At 36.4% G+C, this 15,999-nt stretch overlaps 1 protein-coding gene across 3 annotated transcripts; it reads right to left on the reverse strand.

Annotated features, from left to right (window-relative positions):
* Positions 1-4,709: 4,709 nt before the first annotated feature.
* Positions 4,710-15,717, reverse strand: LOC306884990 (ras-related and estrogen-regulated growth inhibitor-like protein). Of its 3 annotated transcripts, XM_079441286.1 has the most exons (8): positions 15,664-15,716; positions 14,837-14,916; positions 14,266-14,421; positions 14,020-14,136; positions 6,602-6,732; positions 6,469-6,522; positions 6,302-6,378; positions 4,710-5,961 (listed from the first exon to the last, which is right to left on the reverse strand). In XM_079441286.1, the coding sequence occupies exons 2-8, from the start codon at positions 14,914-14,916 to the stop codon at positions 5,545-5,547; spliced, it is 1,032 nt and encodes a 343-aa protein (XP_079297412.1). In that variant the 5' UTR covers positions 15,664-15,716; the 3' UTR covers positions 4,710-5,544. The 3 variants fall into 3 exon arrangements, with proteins under 3 accessions (XP_079297412.1, XP_079297410.1, XP_079297411.1); XM_079441285.1 differs by lacking the exons at positions 4,710-5,961; positions 6,302-6,378; positions 6,469-6,522; positions 6,602-6,732 and adding exons at positions 8,731-10,844; positions 14,536-14,582 and having other exon boundaries at positions 15,664-15,708; XM_079441284.1 differs by lacking the exons at positions 4,710-5,961; positions 6,302-6,378; positions 6,469-6,522; positions 6,602-6,732 and adding an exon at positions 7,864-10,844 and having other exon boundaries at positions 15,664-15,717.
* Between the last annotated feature and the right edge of the window lie 282 nt (positions 15,718-15,999).

Genomic DNA, 15,999 nt, shown 5'->3' on the forward strand with positions numbered 1-15,999 from the left:
TCTTAAAGAACTAGGATCAGGTTTCCAACTTTTAACAACATTTATTTAAAAAAAAAGTAAAAATGCCACATTACACTTCGGTTTCAGCTTCTTCGAATATCTAATGTTACCAAAAAATAAAATAAAATAAATATCAACATATCTTACAAAAATGTGATTTTATAGACAGTTTATGCTTTTTTGTATTATATACACAAATACAGTACACCAAGGTGAACATCAAAAAAGTCCAGTAAAAAGTTAGTGCTGCTTATCAACGGTAGCTGTCACAGTTGCAAGGCGACAAGAGCAATCCTCCGTATGCTAGATCATCCCATTTAACAACATTCAGTTAAGCCTTCACGGCCTTCTAAGGATCCAGCCCCTGAATTGGCACACAGATACTGCTGCCTTGAATATACGAATGGCATCATGAAATCACTGGTAAAGCCTTTGTAGCACAGGGTTAAACCCGGCATCATAAAGCCATGCGTGTGTCAAAGGTCATGGGTCTACCCAGAAGGGCAATGACCCTAAACACTTTAAAAAACACTCAGGACTGGTAGAAAGCAAACACTTGACTATGATGAGCCAGCAACGAGCACAGGTCTAATTCACACTGAATACTAGGACATTATAGAGTTTAGATGGAGTTTACCCCAATAGTTAAACCCTTGTGAAAAATGAAGTACACTTTAACATGAGCACTTGTTATGGAAATAATATACTTGAAGTGTTTTTTTTTATTACTTATTTAATTACACATTTATAATGAAATTGCAATTAGTTTGACATTATTACAATGTGCACTTTTTAAAAGTGAACTCTCTTTAAGTATACTTAAGTAACCTTTTTTCATTAATATTATCTGCAAGTACAGTTTTTGGTTACTCTTTATTTTATGGTGTTCTTATTACAGTGTAATTGTACTTTTTTAGTATTTAGTAATATTAATTAACAACTTGTACCAATAATAGAGTTAGGGTTAGGTTAGGATTTGATTTTGGGTTATTGCATGTAATTATGCATGATTTACGGTTAATAATACACTAAGTACATGCAACATGTAACAAGGACACTGTAAAATAAACTGTTACCCAGTTTTAAATATACTATTAAGACCTTGAATTCACATTCAATACAATTAAGCACACTTCTTTTTCACACACATGGTGGATACCAAAAGATATACTTAATTTCTGTATATGCTACAAATAATGTGTTTTTATTTAATGCAAGGGTGCTATTACTGTAATTATTGCTTCATTGCCTTAAAAAAAGCTAAATTGAATTCCTGGTAAAATCCCACTTGGAGCATGATAAAGGCTTATTATTTTCTGAGAGAAAATTTGTAAAAAATGTCTTAGAAGCGATCAAAAGCACAAAAAGCTCTCCTTCAGGCAAGTTGACATTTAAAACAGATCCTAATTTGCTTATTCATTAGCCTATAAAGGAAATTATACACATCATTTCTCGATCTAGACTGGACTAGATTTTTCTCTCTCTTCAGCGTTAGGTAAGATATTTTTACAGTGAAGCACAATATCCGGTAATCAAGCCTCATTGTAATGCAGTGGCTGTTCAAGAGCCATCACCTTAATTACTCTCTCATCTCATCCCTCTTATTAAATCAAATGGTTCAAATCAAATATCTGCACCGCACACATCATTTCTGCATCCTTCTGTAGTTGTTATATGAACATGACCCTGTTTCTTCTGCCCATCTTCCCCAAAATCAGAATTGTAATCCTGGCTCATTGTGTGAGAGATATTCTAAGGCAGGTCTGTTGCAGTTTACACAAACTACATAAATTCTACATCGTGCAATGCTTATTTATTTATTTTTTTGCTTCTGTATTGTTCATTTAGAACTTAAGATATTCATGCAATCATGTTTCATTCAGATTGTACTGTAATCTTCCTCAAATAAATGGTGACAGACTCTACATACTGTACGCAGTGGCTGTTGTTTGATTTGAACACTTCCTTCCTGAAGAGCCCTTGACATGCAGCGACTCAGTGTACCACATTCGTATGTGCAGGATCCCAGGTTCACAGCCTGTCTGTTCCCACAATCCCTGACTCACCGCACACACTTCACCATATGCTGAGGTACCATACCACCAAAAGCCTGAAGGCACTCTTTATCTCTTAAAATGAAATTAGGAAGAACAGCAAAAGGACAAAGAGAGAGAGATAGAGAGATATGGTTGGAGAAACATCTTCATTGTTCCCCTGCCTCTGCGGTCGAGGACCTTGAGGTGTTGTTATCTCACATAAAGGCAAATAAGGAGACAGACACGTAATCGGGGCTTTTCTATGGTAGAGAGAGATTTCCTTTTATCAGTTTAAGGTCAAAAAATGAACTGAAAGTATCACTGCACTGACAAAATGCAAAATAAATAAATGAAAAGTCAATAACGAATAAATTCATTGAATATCATTATTTTGATCTAAAGGGCAGGTCATTCTCAGGAAACATTGCAATTTACTACGTGAATCACAGTGTGCGTGCCTTACAATATATTACAAAATTATATTAATATATAATTAATACAATACTGAAGTATTTAACTAAATAACCATTTTAAACTATTTTCAAAATAAAACATTGATTTTATTTCTAAATATTTATTTTTCATCCAGAATATCAGTCAGTTTGTGTATCCCCATTTTTTATGTTTCATTGCTTGAAATTAAACTTTTGCTATTGATGCATTAAAAACTGAAAAAACAAGTTTAGACATAAGTTCCTTTTATGGTATTTATCAGTATTTTATAATATTTACACTTAAATTGATATGAACAAGTTCAACAATAACTCAAACATTGTAGAAATTCATCCTAGTGACCATAGTAATTTTCACAAGGAAAAAAATATTGCTCTTGGAGAAAAGTATAATAATTAAATAAGGTTCCTTATTAATATTAGATTTTGCATTGATCTTCAAACCTGTCACATGCAACCCCAAAACACAGAGACTAGTGACACAAAGTGTTTAGACATACCATGAGTTATTAACTTTTTTTTGTCAGTTATAATGTGATTGAGTATAAAGCTAATACTATCATCATTATATTCAAAATTGTAAGTATGTGAATTAAAGACATACCGGGATGGGGTGTTAAAGGTCTTAAAATCGCAATGAAGCGGATGAGAAGTGCAAGCTTGAGTTTTTGACATTTTGAAAACATTACTTTAATTTTTAGGTCAAACTTATTTTTATAAGTAAATTTTCGTTTTGTGCCTCCTGAGGTGAACTCATAAATGTCTATGACACTTACAGCCCTGGCATTTAGTGCCTGAGGAGGAAAAAAATATGATTTCCTGAAAACTCTGCTGTAACCTTTTCAAATGAAATCATTAAATGTTAAAGATGGCACTGTTTCCTGAGGAAGACCCTTTTATTGTTGTCTTTGCTGCGAAAGCATGGTAGAATATGCCAGAACATTGTGCCCCATGGTCCATCGTGAATATTCATGCGTATGCTTGTGTGTAAACGTTAGCGTACACACGATTGTGGGAGGAATTCAGGCTGGTGTGTCACTGAGGTGTACTGTGGACGGAGACACGTCTGCGTCAGTGATGTCATTGCTCGCTGACGAGGGTTATTGTGGTGCGCATAGCAACAGCTTTCACAGTCTCAGTCAGCTCCCCCGCAAAGCACCCACTTGGCTGGAGGGGGGTCTTTCAGAAAGACCCAGCTGCCCCTTTCTCTTTTTCAATCTGTTTCTTTTCCCATTTCATTCTTTTCTGTATCAAAATACTCGAGATGAGACTTGATATATAGGTATACTCCCATTCACTCTTAATGATTTTATTACAAGTGCAAACAGACAAGCAAAATGGTACTGTTTTGCCTCCTCAAAGCTTTTGAATTGTGGAAAACCTGTACATGCTGAAGTTTTCATATGGCTATGCATTGACCAGTCTGGCATATATGATGCACATTTGCACTCACAATGTAGGTGTTATTCAGTCAATGGGCCCTACATGTGATCTTATCCACTCTGAGCTCACTAATATGTGAATGAATGAACATGTGATGCTCATGTGTCTGGACTTGAGACATAACAGCTTTACTTCCATTAGAGGGAAGTCCATTTTAACTTTATTTACATATATAAATTGATTGGTTTACAAAAGTACTCAGAGGAAGTAACTTCAAAGATTAAGGTTAATTGAGGGCTTATGACATGCAAGGAACTTAACAGGTGAGAAAAATACACACTAGGTCAGTAGTTCATATAGTCACAGTCTTAAATATTAATATGGATAAAATGACAGGGTTTGGTGGTCTATATTTACAAGTAGTTTACAAGTCTTTTTAGTCTACTAGATTTTTTTCTGCTAACGATTCAATTTTTTAATCATGGGTCAAACAAGGTCAGTTTTCTAGAACATTTGCTTGCTAACTTTGTGGATAGCAGCGAATCCAGTAAAGTTTGAAATGTGTGGTTGCTGTTCATCCAACGAGCAGAACATTGTCCAGCTTATGTTGAATTAACATATTAAAAGACGCACGCAATTGTCAATGGCGACTAAAGTCAGAGCTATTAGCTGGGAGGAACGAGGCCAATCCCAAATCTAAAACATGGGCAACCTGCAGATTCTAATGGCTACCTTTCTGCTGTAAGTATCATGTTTATGCATTTGGCAAAATGTATTTGTCACATACTAAAAATGGCTCATTTGGACTAGTACTACCTTAAAAAGCAATACAGATATTAATATCTTTTGCATGTTTTATTATAAAACAATATAAGCATATGTTTTTACACTTGCAATATACACAACAATCTGTGTTTGACAGTGTGTATCAATGCATCGAATAAAACCGTTAGGACTTCAAAAACACATTTAAAGATCAACCAAGGCAAAAGTGGGCATAATTTTGAAATCCAACATGCTACCACATCGCTTCAATTTATGACTGTAGCACTTTATAGGACCCCAATACATGGACAACTTAGGGCAAGAAAAGTTAAAAACGAACATTTCAACACAGAAATGCTACATTACAATATTTATGTATCACACGTTAGAGGCCACATTTTAGAATCGGTCTCATTTAATTGCATAGGGACTAAGGATTGAACCACCAATTGCACTTATTAGCTACAGTAAAACTGATAGCAGTACAAAGTACTGACAATTTATATATTGAAACAGTGAGCAATGAGACTGTATTGTTTGTATATTTAAATCTAATTTAAACAATTCTTAGAACATTCAGGAATTAGGTGCCATTCACACAGAACATGTTTCTGCATTCCAAAACAGAATGAAAAAAAACAAAAAATGGAACTGGAAGATGAAAAGATGAACTTTTAATTTGACAGGCGACTTAGTGATGCTCATGGTGTGAGATGCCAAAAAAAAAACAGCGATGCAATGGCCAAAGATGTCTGTCCAGCAAATAAAAACAGCACAGACTGAACTTTGTGAATGGCTCTAAGACTGTCAACTTGCAAAAATCCAGTTGAGATCAAAAGTCAGTCTTTGTTCCAATATGGATTCCATAAAAGGCTTAACCCTGATTCTTCCACCGCTTTGAGGGGAAACTATTCAGTCCGCTTCCTTCCAAATACTGCCGACATGCTCCTCACGATACCTTTGAACCCTGCAGGGCCCTTCTTGAGTGCCCTGGCCTCTCGGATGAGCTCAAACAGTTTGTGAAATACCATCAGCACACCGTGGTACGTCTCGGCAGCGGAGACCTCGAAAAACCCACAGTCCGCTGAGAGCGCCAGCAGCCGGCCCTCTTCACTAGACACTGTACGCCTGTGCTGGAGGTCTCTCTTATTCCCCACAATGATGATCTGAGCTGTGCTGGCCAGTTTTTGCTTGGCTTGTCGTATGCACTGCACTTGTTGCCGCACAACATTGAAGCTTGCTCGGTCACAGATGCTGTAAACAAGGATATAGCCGTCTGCCCACTGCAGCTGTCTGTCGCTGATATATCCCGACTCCTGTCCATTCTGAAACAAGACATGTATGCATTACTTCTATTCACTTCTGACTAGCACACATTTCAATTGTTGCTGACCCTATACTATTACTTTAGGTTCTAGTACTTATGGCTTAGTTGCTAGCAAATATCCTCAAAAGTTAGTAGTATAGTTTTCAAAAATATTTCCCAAGTATTAAGTACAATTGCCGTTAGGCTACTTTATAAAATTAATAACTTATCAGTAGATACAATGGATAGGCTAGTACTTCATTTTAAGGAGTTAATGTAAAAATAGCTTGCCATATGTCATGCAAAACACTTTTAATTAGGCTATTATTTTATCTCGGAATATGCAAAAAGATGCTTACCTGCGGGCAAAGTGAGTCCCATATGTTGAAACAAATATCACGCCCGTCGATCTTGTCAGTATGGCTGTATATTGATTCTGTGGATGAAAATAAACCGTTAAGCAAAATAAAATCTATTTTACTGCAAATCATCCTGGAGATCAAGCGCGGTAAGAGATGATGCTTACCTATATCTCCATATTCTCCTATGAACCGCCTGGTTAGAAAGCGCACGGTGAGAGCTGTGAAGGAGAGGTGGTTAGTGCTCTATTTCAGACTCAATGCATGAAGACAGCAGGCAACATTTGCAGTAGAACTCACCAGACTTTCCAACGCTCTCAGCTCCAAGTAACACAATGTTGGCCTCCACTTTCTGCTGGTTGCCTTCCATGGTTTTGCTGCTGTAGCGAATGCGTGGTTTCACTTGAACAACCATTGGTGGGTAGTAAAGCCTGTTGATTGAGTCCCACTGTTAGCAGGTGTTGAACATAGAAAAGCGCGTGCAGAGTGCGTTTAAATAGGCTGATATGTGTGGGCGGGGCTTTCTACATACTGACCAATCAGAGCGAAGAGCGTCTGTTCTTGAACTAGTAGCCTACAGTACGTTTTTTTTACGCACAGGAAAGCATTTTTTTTTTTAAAGTTCAGTATTTAAGATCAATAAACAGTAAAAAAAAAAAAAAAAACGAATTTCATTTCCCAATCTGCCACTGTGAAATATATGGAATATTTGGATGAAGCGGGCGGAAAGTTCCTTAAAATGTCAGCAATAAAATGTACATTCATTTATGAAATAACATTATTATTATTATTACAACCAAGTAAGGTTGTAACTAGCTGCTGTGGGTCTTGCCAAGGCATGAAACCAATTACGAAGGGCTATGAATAGCAAATGCTTCTAAATGACAAATTGTCTTTAGCAAATAGCCTACTTGCCGCATTACATTAGCAATTCAACACAGACCCATAGCCCTCCTTGAAATGTCATGGCAAATGCTTTTTCATGACAATACTTCAGTAGTTCAGTAATTCTCCAGATGCAAAGGCCATTGCCTTTCTGCTTTAAATTAGCATTTTTTTTCTTTCTAAAATATACACCATATTGTTCAGATCCTGCTTTAAACTGCACTGCTGTGTTCATACTATTAATATCGTTCTGTTGAGTCCTTTTTGACAACAACATAGGCTACACTATTAATTAATAAAGAGCGACGCCTCGTGGAGAAACAATTCTGACAATTCTACTTTTTTTTTTTTTTTTGGGCAAGACATTAGTCCCCTCTAAATTTAAAGATCAACATAGCCCAATTTATGTTATGGCCTAATACATTTTATATAATACATTTGTAACAAAATGTCTATTATATATATATATATATATAATTTTTTTTACGTTTTTAAACATGTATTTAAGTCTTAAATAAAATGTAACATAACATGCAAATGCATCCATTCATATTTCAGAAGTAAGGGCAGAAATCTTCTCCCTCTGGAGGTCACATTGACAAATGACGAGGAATCAAGCTTTTTATTTACAAATAGGATTTGTAAATAAGTGAAAGAGTGATGGTAAACACAGAAAGGGAGTTTTTGAGATTTAATGAGAGGAAATTCACTTTATGGTAATACGGTCCGTTATGGTAATATTGTCCATTGTTACATGTAAATCCACATATAAGTGCAATATACTTTCCAGTCACATGGACATGTTTTAACTCCTTTATCCAACCAGTGCAGACAATACAGATTCACCTTTACAGTCACAATATGACATGGTAAAGTGTTTAAAGGATTCGCCTCACATAAGATAAAATGGGCAGAAATAGAAGATCCCTGAGTGGATTTATAGGCTTTATATTAATTTGAGGTTATCTGGAAACATAAGCTCAGAATCTGAGTGAGAAAATAACAAACCTGTGGCAAACTGAACTTCTGCAGCAGCAGGAAACTCAGTTTCTTTTTCACTCCATTATTTAGTCCCAGAATGTCCAGAGAGAAACCGAATCAGCTCTCTCTTGCTTTCTTAATTTAAAAAAGACAAACTAAATTTCAATAGTCATAACATATCCTTTAAGCACTCACATCTAAATGAAGTCACCTTAATTTACATTTACAATACATATTTTTTTCAGAAAACAATTCTTGCCTAAAGGTGACAGTGGCAATGACAAATTCCTTGGGATGTTTACATAATCATTCAAAAGCCGGGGTCTGTGCATTTTTTTAATGTTTTGAAAGAAGTCTCTTACGCTCACCAATGCTGCATTTATTTTATGATGCTTCTATTTGAATGTATTTTAAATTTTCATTTATTCCTGTGATGCAAAGCAGAATTTCCAGCATAATCCATAGTCCTTAGTTTCACATTATCCTTCACAAATCATGTTGATTTGGTGAAACATTTTTTTTTATTATCATTATTGACAACAGTTTTAATTTTATTTATTTTTGTGGTTTAAAAATAATGCGTGATGCATGTTTTTTGTCAGGATTTCTTTTAGTTCAAAAGAAGAGCATACGTGTCTGGTCACTTTGATCAATTTAATGCATCCATGCAGGAAAAAAAAAGGTAGGAGATGAGCCCATTAATCTCTGGCCTGGGATATATTTAAATCAATGTCCATATGTTAAACTTTAAGTAGTTCTATTATCTGTGCAATACTAGTCATGTTTTTATTTAAGAACTTACATAATGTGTGTTATTGTTATTCGTCTAGTAAGATTAAAATTGATTTAATCAGTTAATATTTGTCAGTTCTTTATGAAAGGAAAACTTGATCATCATGGTTGAGGGAACAAACAATTGCTTCAAAACCCACTACTACAGTAATCCATGTTTGTGGGTATATATAGACAGGGAAGAATAACGGAGTATGTTTCAAACTTGAATTCTAATTATTTATGGCTTTTCATTTAAAATACAAGCATATTCAATTTTAACAATAATTGGCCTTCATATGAAAATGATGCTGATGTCTTTGTAATATCTCAAATGGTAGAGTCTGTGCATGTTCTGTAATTGGAGAATAAAAAATATTAAAACACATCATGTTGGTCGGTTCAGTCAATAAACTCGCTGCTAAGCTGAAGCTGAAACCCCTCTAGATGTTCCTTTAGTCTCTCTCTGATGTCTGCCGTGGGCCTCAGGTCCGACTGATGTGTGAGCTGACCGTTTTCCCACGCTGTAGCTGTTAATACCGTGGAATCACACTTGACAGTCAGTCCATCCCTTTCTTCAGCGTCCTTTGACTGATATCTCTCCAATATCACCTGAGGCTGCACAGTCTCAATCACAGTCTCAACATCAACCCTGTTCCCTTCCCCCGCTTCGGCAGAAACCGGCATCAGAAGGACATGATCATCAGTCCCTTCCTGTACCCAGAAGAACTGCTGTCCCTGCTCCATTTCGCTCTTTTCCTTCACATTGAGGTCAGGGAGAAGAAGTCCTTGTTGCGGCTGAAGCAGTTGGATTTGCTGCAGCTGGAATGGTGCAGAAGTTTCCTGTAGTGCTGTGGAGTATTGAACAGGCCCAGGAGCAGTGTGCATGTCAGTCTGTGGATGCAGCAGAGCGAGTTGCTGGATCTCTTCTACATTGCTGTGAAGCTCGAGAGATGTCTCTTCCTCGGTGCTCAGCTGGTGCGGTTGCAATTCCATGGTGACCACCTGCATCGTGTCCTCGTTCTCTGCGCTCTCACAGTAATATAAATAGTAGCTTTGTTCCTCCACAGGCGCTACATCAGTCTTTGAGGTCTCTGACTTTTGTTCTTTGAGCACTTTGGCTTTCCTTTTGATTTCCTGGATTCTTTTTGGCTTATGTCTTGTATGGGATCCTTGAACCTCATCAGGTCCTACAGTTGCTTCTTTGTATCCACTTACTTTGTTTCCTTCATTGTCTCTTCCGCAGTAAAAGCAGCACCCTTCTTCTTCTTCCCCAGTGACTTTTCCTTTCGTCTGTGCTTGTCCGTTCCAGCCCTCAGCCAGAAGGTCTATTTCATCACTCGCACTCTCCTCCAATCCCTCAAGATTACAACCTCTCTCCACCTTCGCCACCTGTCCCTTTTGAGCAGCCCAGCTTGAAAACTTGCCTCCTCGGACCTCCTTTCCTTTGGCTCCGTCTCGTGTGCAAAACAGCGTGCTTCTGAGCCGGTTCTCTCTGAGGCGCAGTAATGCATGGCGTAGGCGGTTCTCCCGCCGTCGAGCGGCACTCAGAAGACGCAGTGCTTTTTCCAAGCTGTCGATGGCTTTGTCGTAGCGCTTGCGCCACACTAGAGGGCACAGCTGAGCGTAGTTGTGCTCTTTGGGCAAGTAAAATCCAGGAGGAGGCGGGAGACGTCTCATGTAGCAGGATGGAGAAGGTGGACGAGGAGGAGAAGAGGGGTCAGGCGGCTGGTCATCTAGTGCCGTCTCTTCAGAGGTTTGAGGAGCCTCAGATGAAGGCTGAGGAGGAGGCTTGTCCTCCCCTTCGCCTTTTTCACTCTCATTTTCTGCTACTTTCTGCTCCACTGTCTCATTGTTGAAGATCTCCTGGGTTTCTGAGTCCTCATTATTGGAGGAGTTCTTGACACTGAAAAAATTTGGTGTAAAATATAAACATTTAGTATTTTAAACAGGTTAAAAACCCATGTACACTAAAAAAAAAACACAATGTTTGTGAAAATGTACACTTTATAAAAAGAGTCTACTAAATAGAATACAGGGCTCGCAAAATTTCTAAATCCCTGGTAGCCCTTCGGGCAGGTACTCTTCAGATTTTGGTAACCCGGAAATAATTTAACTAGCCCAAATAAAATAAAGACCATAAATGTCAATCAAAAACATTTTCAATACACAAATATCAACGAATACCAAGGAAAGAGTTTTATTTTACTATTTACAAGGTATTTGCAGAATTCTTAAAAATCTATTTAAGGCAATTTGAAAAATTATTTCTTATACCATTTAACGTATTTAAAAACCTTAAAAACTCGTCAGTTTAGTTGTACCAAATTTAAGGACCCGTGGGAGCAATGCTCCCTCTAATTGTTTTTCTTGCTGAGCACAACTTTTCTCTATTGAGCGGACATTTCTGGCACCTGAGCAAAAGCATGCTTTATACCAGACCTGTACAGCATGCACACAAAAAAGTGTGTAACTTTGAACTTTAATGTGCTATTTATATTTGATTTGACCCTTGATGTAACTAAATGATGTAAATTTTAGGTTACCTGAGAAAACATTTTTACAGTACAATACACTGCAGTTCAAAAGTTTGGATCAATAAAGTTTTTTAAAGAAGTTTCTTTTGCTCATCAAGGCTGTATCTATTTGATAAAAAATACTGAATATTATTTCACAAAATAATAGTGTGAAATATTATTGCAAGTTAAAATAAATGTTTTCTATTTTAATATACTTTCAAATGTAATTAATTCCTGTGAAGCAAAGCAGTATTTTCAGAGTCACATGATCCTTCCATTCTAATATGCTGATTTTTAATCAATGTTGGAAACAGTTATACTGCTTTTTTATATTTTTATACTGTATTTTTTGGGACCTGTGAAATTTTTTAAAAATAAAAAGTTAAAAAGAACAGCGTTTAGTCAAAATGGAGATTTTGTGTTACAATATAATCTATTCAAAAGTTTGGGGTCAGACATTTTTTTCTTTCTTTTTTAAAGATACTTTAAAAAAGTTTAAAGAAAGTTAAATAAACTTTATTCAGCAAGGATGTGTTAAATGGATAAAATTGATAGCAAAGACTTCTATTGTAAGAAAATATTTCTATTTTGAATAAATTCTGTTCTTTTAAACTTTTTATTAATCAAAGAAAAAAGTAACAGGTTACAAATAAATATGAAGCAGCAGAACAGTTTCAACACTGATAATAAATCAGTATATTATTATGATTTCTGAAGGATCATGGGACACTGAAGACTGGAGTAATGATGCTGAAAATACAGCTTTGATCTCAGGAATAAATGCTATTTTAAAGTATAGGTATTAAAATAGGAAACCAATATTAGAAATTGCAATAATATATCACTTTTTTTCTGTATTTTTGAAATGAATACAGCCTTGATGAGCAAGAGACTCAAAGTCAAAAACCTGATAAATAATTGACCTTGTTTTTGAGTCTATGATATAGGCCTAACATATATCAAAACAAACTATTTAAACTGATAGAATAGAATAGAAACTGAAGCAAAACTTAAGATGATATCTGTAAGTTAAATATATAAAAAAACATGAACATATGAATTCTTCTATAGCTGTCTAAACATCGTTATGAAGTACAGTTTGTACAATACTCTTGTGTGTGACTGAACATGTTTCAGAGTTTTGTTACCCATCCTCTGCTATTTCCAGCTCTTAATCAAGCCACTCTTCTTTAATACATGAGGATGTTTTATTTCACATGTCATTGCGTTTGCGTTGTCTCTCGTGTTGAGCGCACCGCAACCATTGAAGTATTCAGTTTCTACAGCGACTCGTTTGGTGCATATCGTTCTCTTTCTATGAAACCTGCAAACCGCATTCACCGGCTCTAACTCTGTCGTGACATCAGCTCTATAGCGGTTTGCCCGAGCATTGCTATTCTTTCCCTTTTACTGGCGGCATTCAATCAAATGGCTTCCCAACTCATTTTTGTGAGGCACATAATTTCTTCTGCGCGGCCGCGGTGGAAGAAGAGCACGGTCGCGCGCGCGCTCAGCTTAGAGGGAACACTGCGTGGGAGCCCCGTATTTAAGGTAGCCCGTCGGGCAGGGCAGTGATACATTTTGGTAGCCCGACTGGAAAACACAATAGCCCCGGGACGTCGGGCTAGCGATTTTGCGAGCCCTGGAATATACCTGCAAACAGAATCTAGCAGTACACCTATTTGCTTATTAATTATTATAGTTTAAATGCAATTAGCTGACATCAAGAGTGCTTTTTTGAGTAAGTACATATGCGACTCTGGACCACAAAATCAGTCATAAGTAACACGGGTATATTTGTAGCAATAGCCAATAATATATTGCATGGATTTTTCTTTTATGCCTACTGTAAATATATCAAACTTAATTTTTGATTAGTAATATGCATTGCTAAGGACTTAATTTGGACATCGTTAAAGGCAATTTCCTCAATATTTAGATTTTTTGGCACCCTCAGATCCTCAGATCTCGACCAAGTATTGTCCTATCCTAACAAATCATACATCAATGGAAAGCTTATTTATTCAGCTTCAATGAATAAACTGGTGGCTTATGACTGGTTTTGTGGTTCAGGGTCACATATTTAAAAGTAATTTCAATTACTTTGTCTTTGAAATATGGTTAAACTGGACTGCTGAATACCCTGACAATGATAAACTAAAATAATATTTGAATGCCATTTCTATTAAAATGTTTTTATATCTGTAATTACACATCTAAATTTTAAAGTTGACAATTTAGTACATTTAAAATATACTAACTTTAAATGTAATATCAAGTAACACACTACAGTTGAAATAAAGTACTTGTGCTTTAATATGTTAGTTAACACACCAAAATAAGTGGTGCACAACACAAGATTATTAAAACATAATGGTATAAAATGTACTTTAAAGTAAAACATTTATTTGATATTATTGTAAAGTGCACTTTTTTTAAGTGTACTTAAGCGTGTTAAGAAACAGTCAAGTTTCAATTTGAAGTACACTACAAGCACAGAGAGAAACAAGAGAAAGCACACTAGAAAGAGGTGATTTTTATTTGCAGCTTTATGGAAAATACCTGATATGTTTGTCCACATTTCGAGGTCTGCCTCTCCGTTTTGTTGCATTTCCTCTTTCATGAGGCTGAATTTGAAATACAGTGGGAATGGCATCATCCTTCAGCCTGCGATAGCCACTAAAAAAAAAAAGAGAAAGTAAAAAAACATTGTTCCTTCTAATATATTGTATTTCAACAACAAAATGAACCTAAAACTTGTTTTGGTCATTGCTTCAGTGACTCTGAAGAGAGTAATTAATTGCAGACCTGACACCAGAGAGTTCAAAGCTATCGGGGGTGAAGTGTTTAGAGCAGAAATAGATGAATCCACTCTGGGGGTCCCACTGTCCTTTTCCCTCAGGGCCTTTGCGACGAGAGTTGATAATCCAAGTTGTGCGTCGAGGGTTTCCCTTCTTTGGCAATCTGGACAACATAATAAACAACATTAACAAGTTAAGATCATTTAATTGCCCCCCTGAGGAACTACTGTTGAGACACATTATACTGCTTTTGTTGACATAAAACAAGAAAACTCACAGTGAGTTGAAATGGGAATGCAAACATGTAGTTGAGTGAATTGGTCACTAGGAGGCAGATGTTAATCATTATAGCATGGTAGTATACAAACTATCAGACTACACACTGAAGGCTGAGTCATTACATACACGTTTTATTGCAGTTGTTACCATGAAAATGAGCCTTTTAATGCTTAATCAAAATGAAACCACATAAACATCTCTGTAAATCTGGACATGGTGTATAGCAGTGGTTCTCAACTGATGGATCAAAAGCATATAATAATACATTTAACTACTGATTTGGAAATATCTATGCACACCTGTGAAAAGTGATCCCAGATTTCCTAATGTCTTTTGTGTCACGTGACTTGCAACCTACAGCAGAACAATGTCTTGGCATCTAGGGAAAAACAAAAACATCATTTTAAACAAATTTGTAAAAAATAACACCACATGTGCACTACAGGGCTGGTTAACTTTTATCACCCCCCCCCCCCCCCCCCCCCCCCCCCCCCCTCATAACATACTTTTTTTTTTAATCACACAAATTTATCCCAGCACTTTTAATGATCTAATTAAATTAGTTTAGATCAAATAAAATGTCAATAAGATGCAGTTAAATGTAAAATAAATAAATGATATAAATACTGTATAATAATGTAATAACGTAAAATGATAAAAAAATAACGCCAACACCAATAATAATAAAGAACTAATAATACAAAAATAAATTCTGCATGTTGAGGAAACTTCAAGATATGCATCACATCGACTAATTTATTTATTCATTTATCTTGAGAAGGTCCTCCAGACCTAACACGTTTTCCTGAGTTGATTTACTTCAAATTTCGTGGCAATTATTTGCTGACAGTCCGCAGGATGGTTTAAAAGCCATATATCATAAACTTTTCTGTTTTAGCAGTTTTCCAGGCAGCCGACTATCGCCCGTATCAATATATCTCGATATATAGTGTCGTCTTTAGATAACTACATAGCAGGCTATTAAAACAGCCGATACCTGAGGCGATAAATAACAAGTTGGTCATCTGAAACCAGTATAAGCCAATGCTATTCGATAAAAATGCTGGCTGCCTTTCTGGTAAAGAATATACAGCGATTTCTCTTTAAAATCACCAATAAAACTCACCACAAAGGCCTGCGACCTCACGAAGATGGCCGTCTTCTTCTTCCTAGGCGCTGTAGATTAGACCCTCCTTTCTGCAGCAGCCAATCACAATTGTGGATTACTGTGACGTCGCGAGAGGACGTAAATGTGCGTTTTGAAGGGGCGGAGGCGCTGCTACATCTTTAATCACTAGCCTAATCTAACCTAACCCTACATAACTAAAACAAAACAAAGAAATAAATTAATGAATTTTAAATGTGGTTCTAAAATGTGCACTTGGAGCAAGATCTTGATAGATAGATACAAGGATATAAGCATGCACAGCCATATGATATGCATGCACAACCATATGATATG

Source organism: Barbus barbus (genome assembly GCF_936440315.1).
Source record: "Barbus barbus genome assembly, chromosome: 19".
Classification (NCBI taxonomy): Eukaryota; Metazoa; Chordata; class Actinopteri; order Cypriniformes; family Cyprinidae; genus Barbus; species Barbus barbus.

What these genes read in the sequence shown, in the direction of transcription:
- LOC306884990 (XM_079441284.1), bottom strand. Translation starts at nt 14,916, where the DNA reads ATGCCAAGACATTGTTCTGCTGTAGGTTGCAAGTCACGTGACACAAAA. An exon ending in TCTGGGATCACTTTTCACAG is followed by an intron (nt 14,422 to 14,836) that starts GTGTGCATAGAT and finishes TATGTTGTCCAG; the next exon opens with ATTGCCAAAGAAGGGAAACC. An exon ending in TTTGAACTCTCTGGTGTCAG is followed by an intron (nt 14,137 to 14,265) that starts GTCTGCAATTAA and finishes TTTTTTTTTTAG; the next exon opens with TGGCTATCGCAGGCTGAAGG.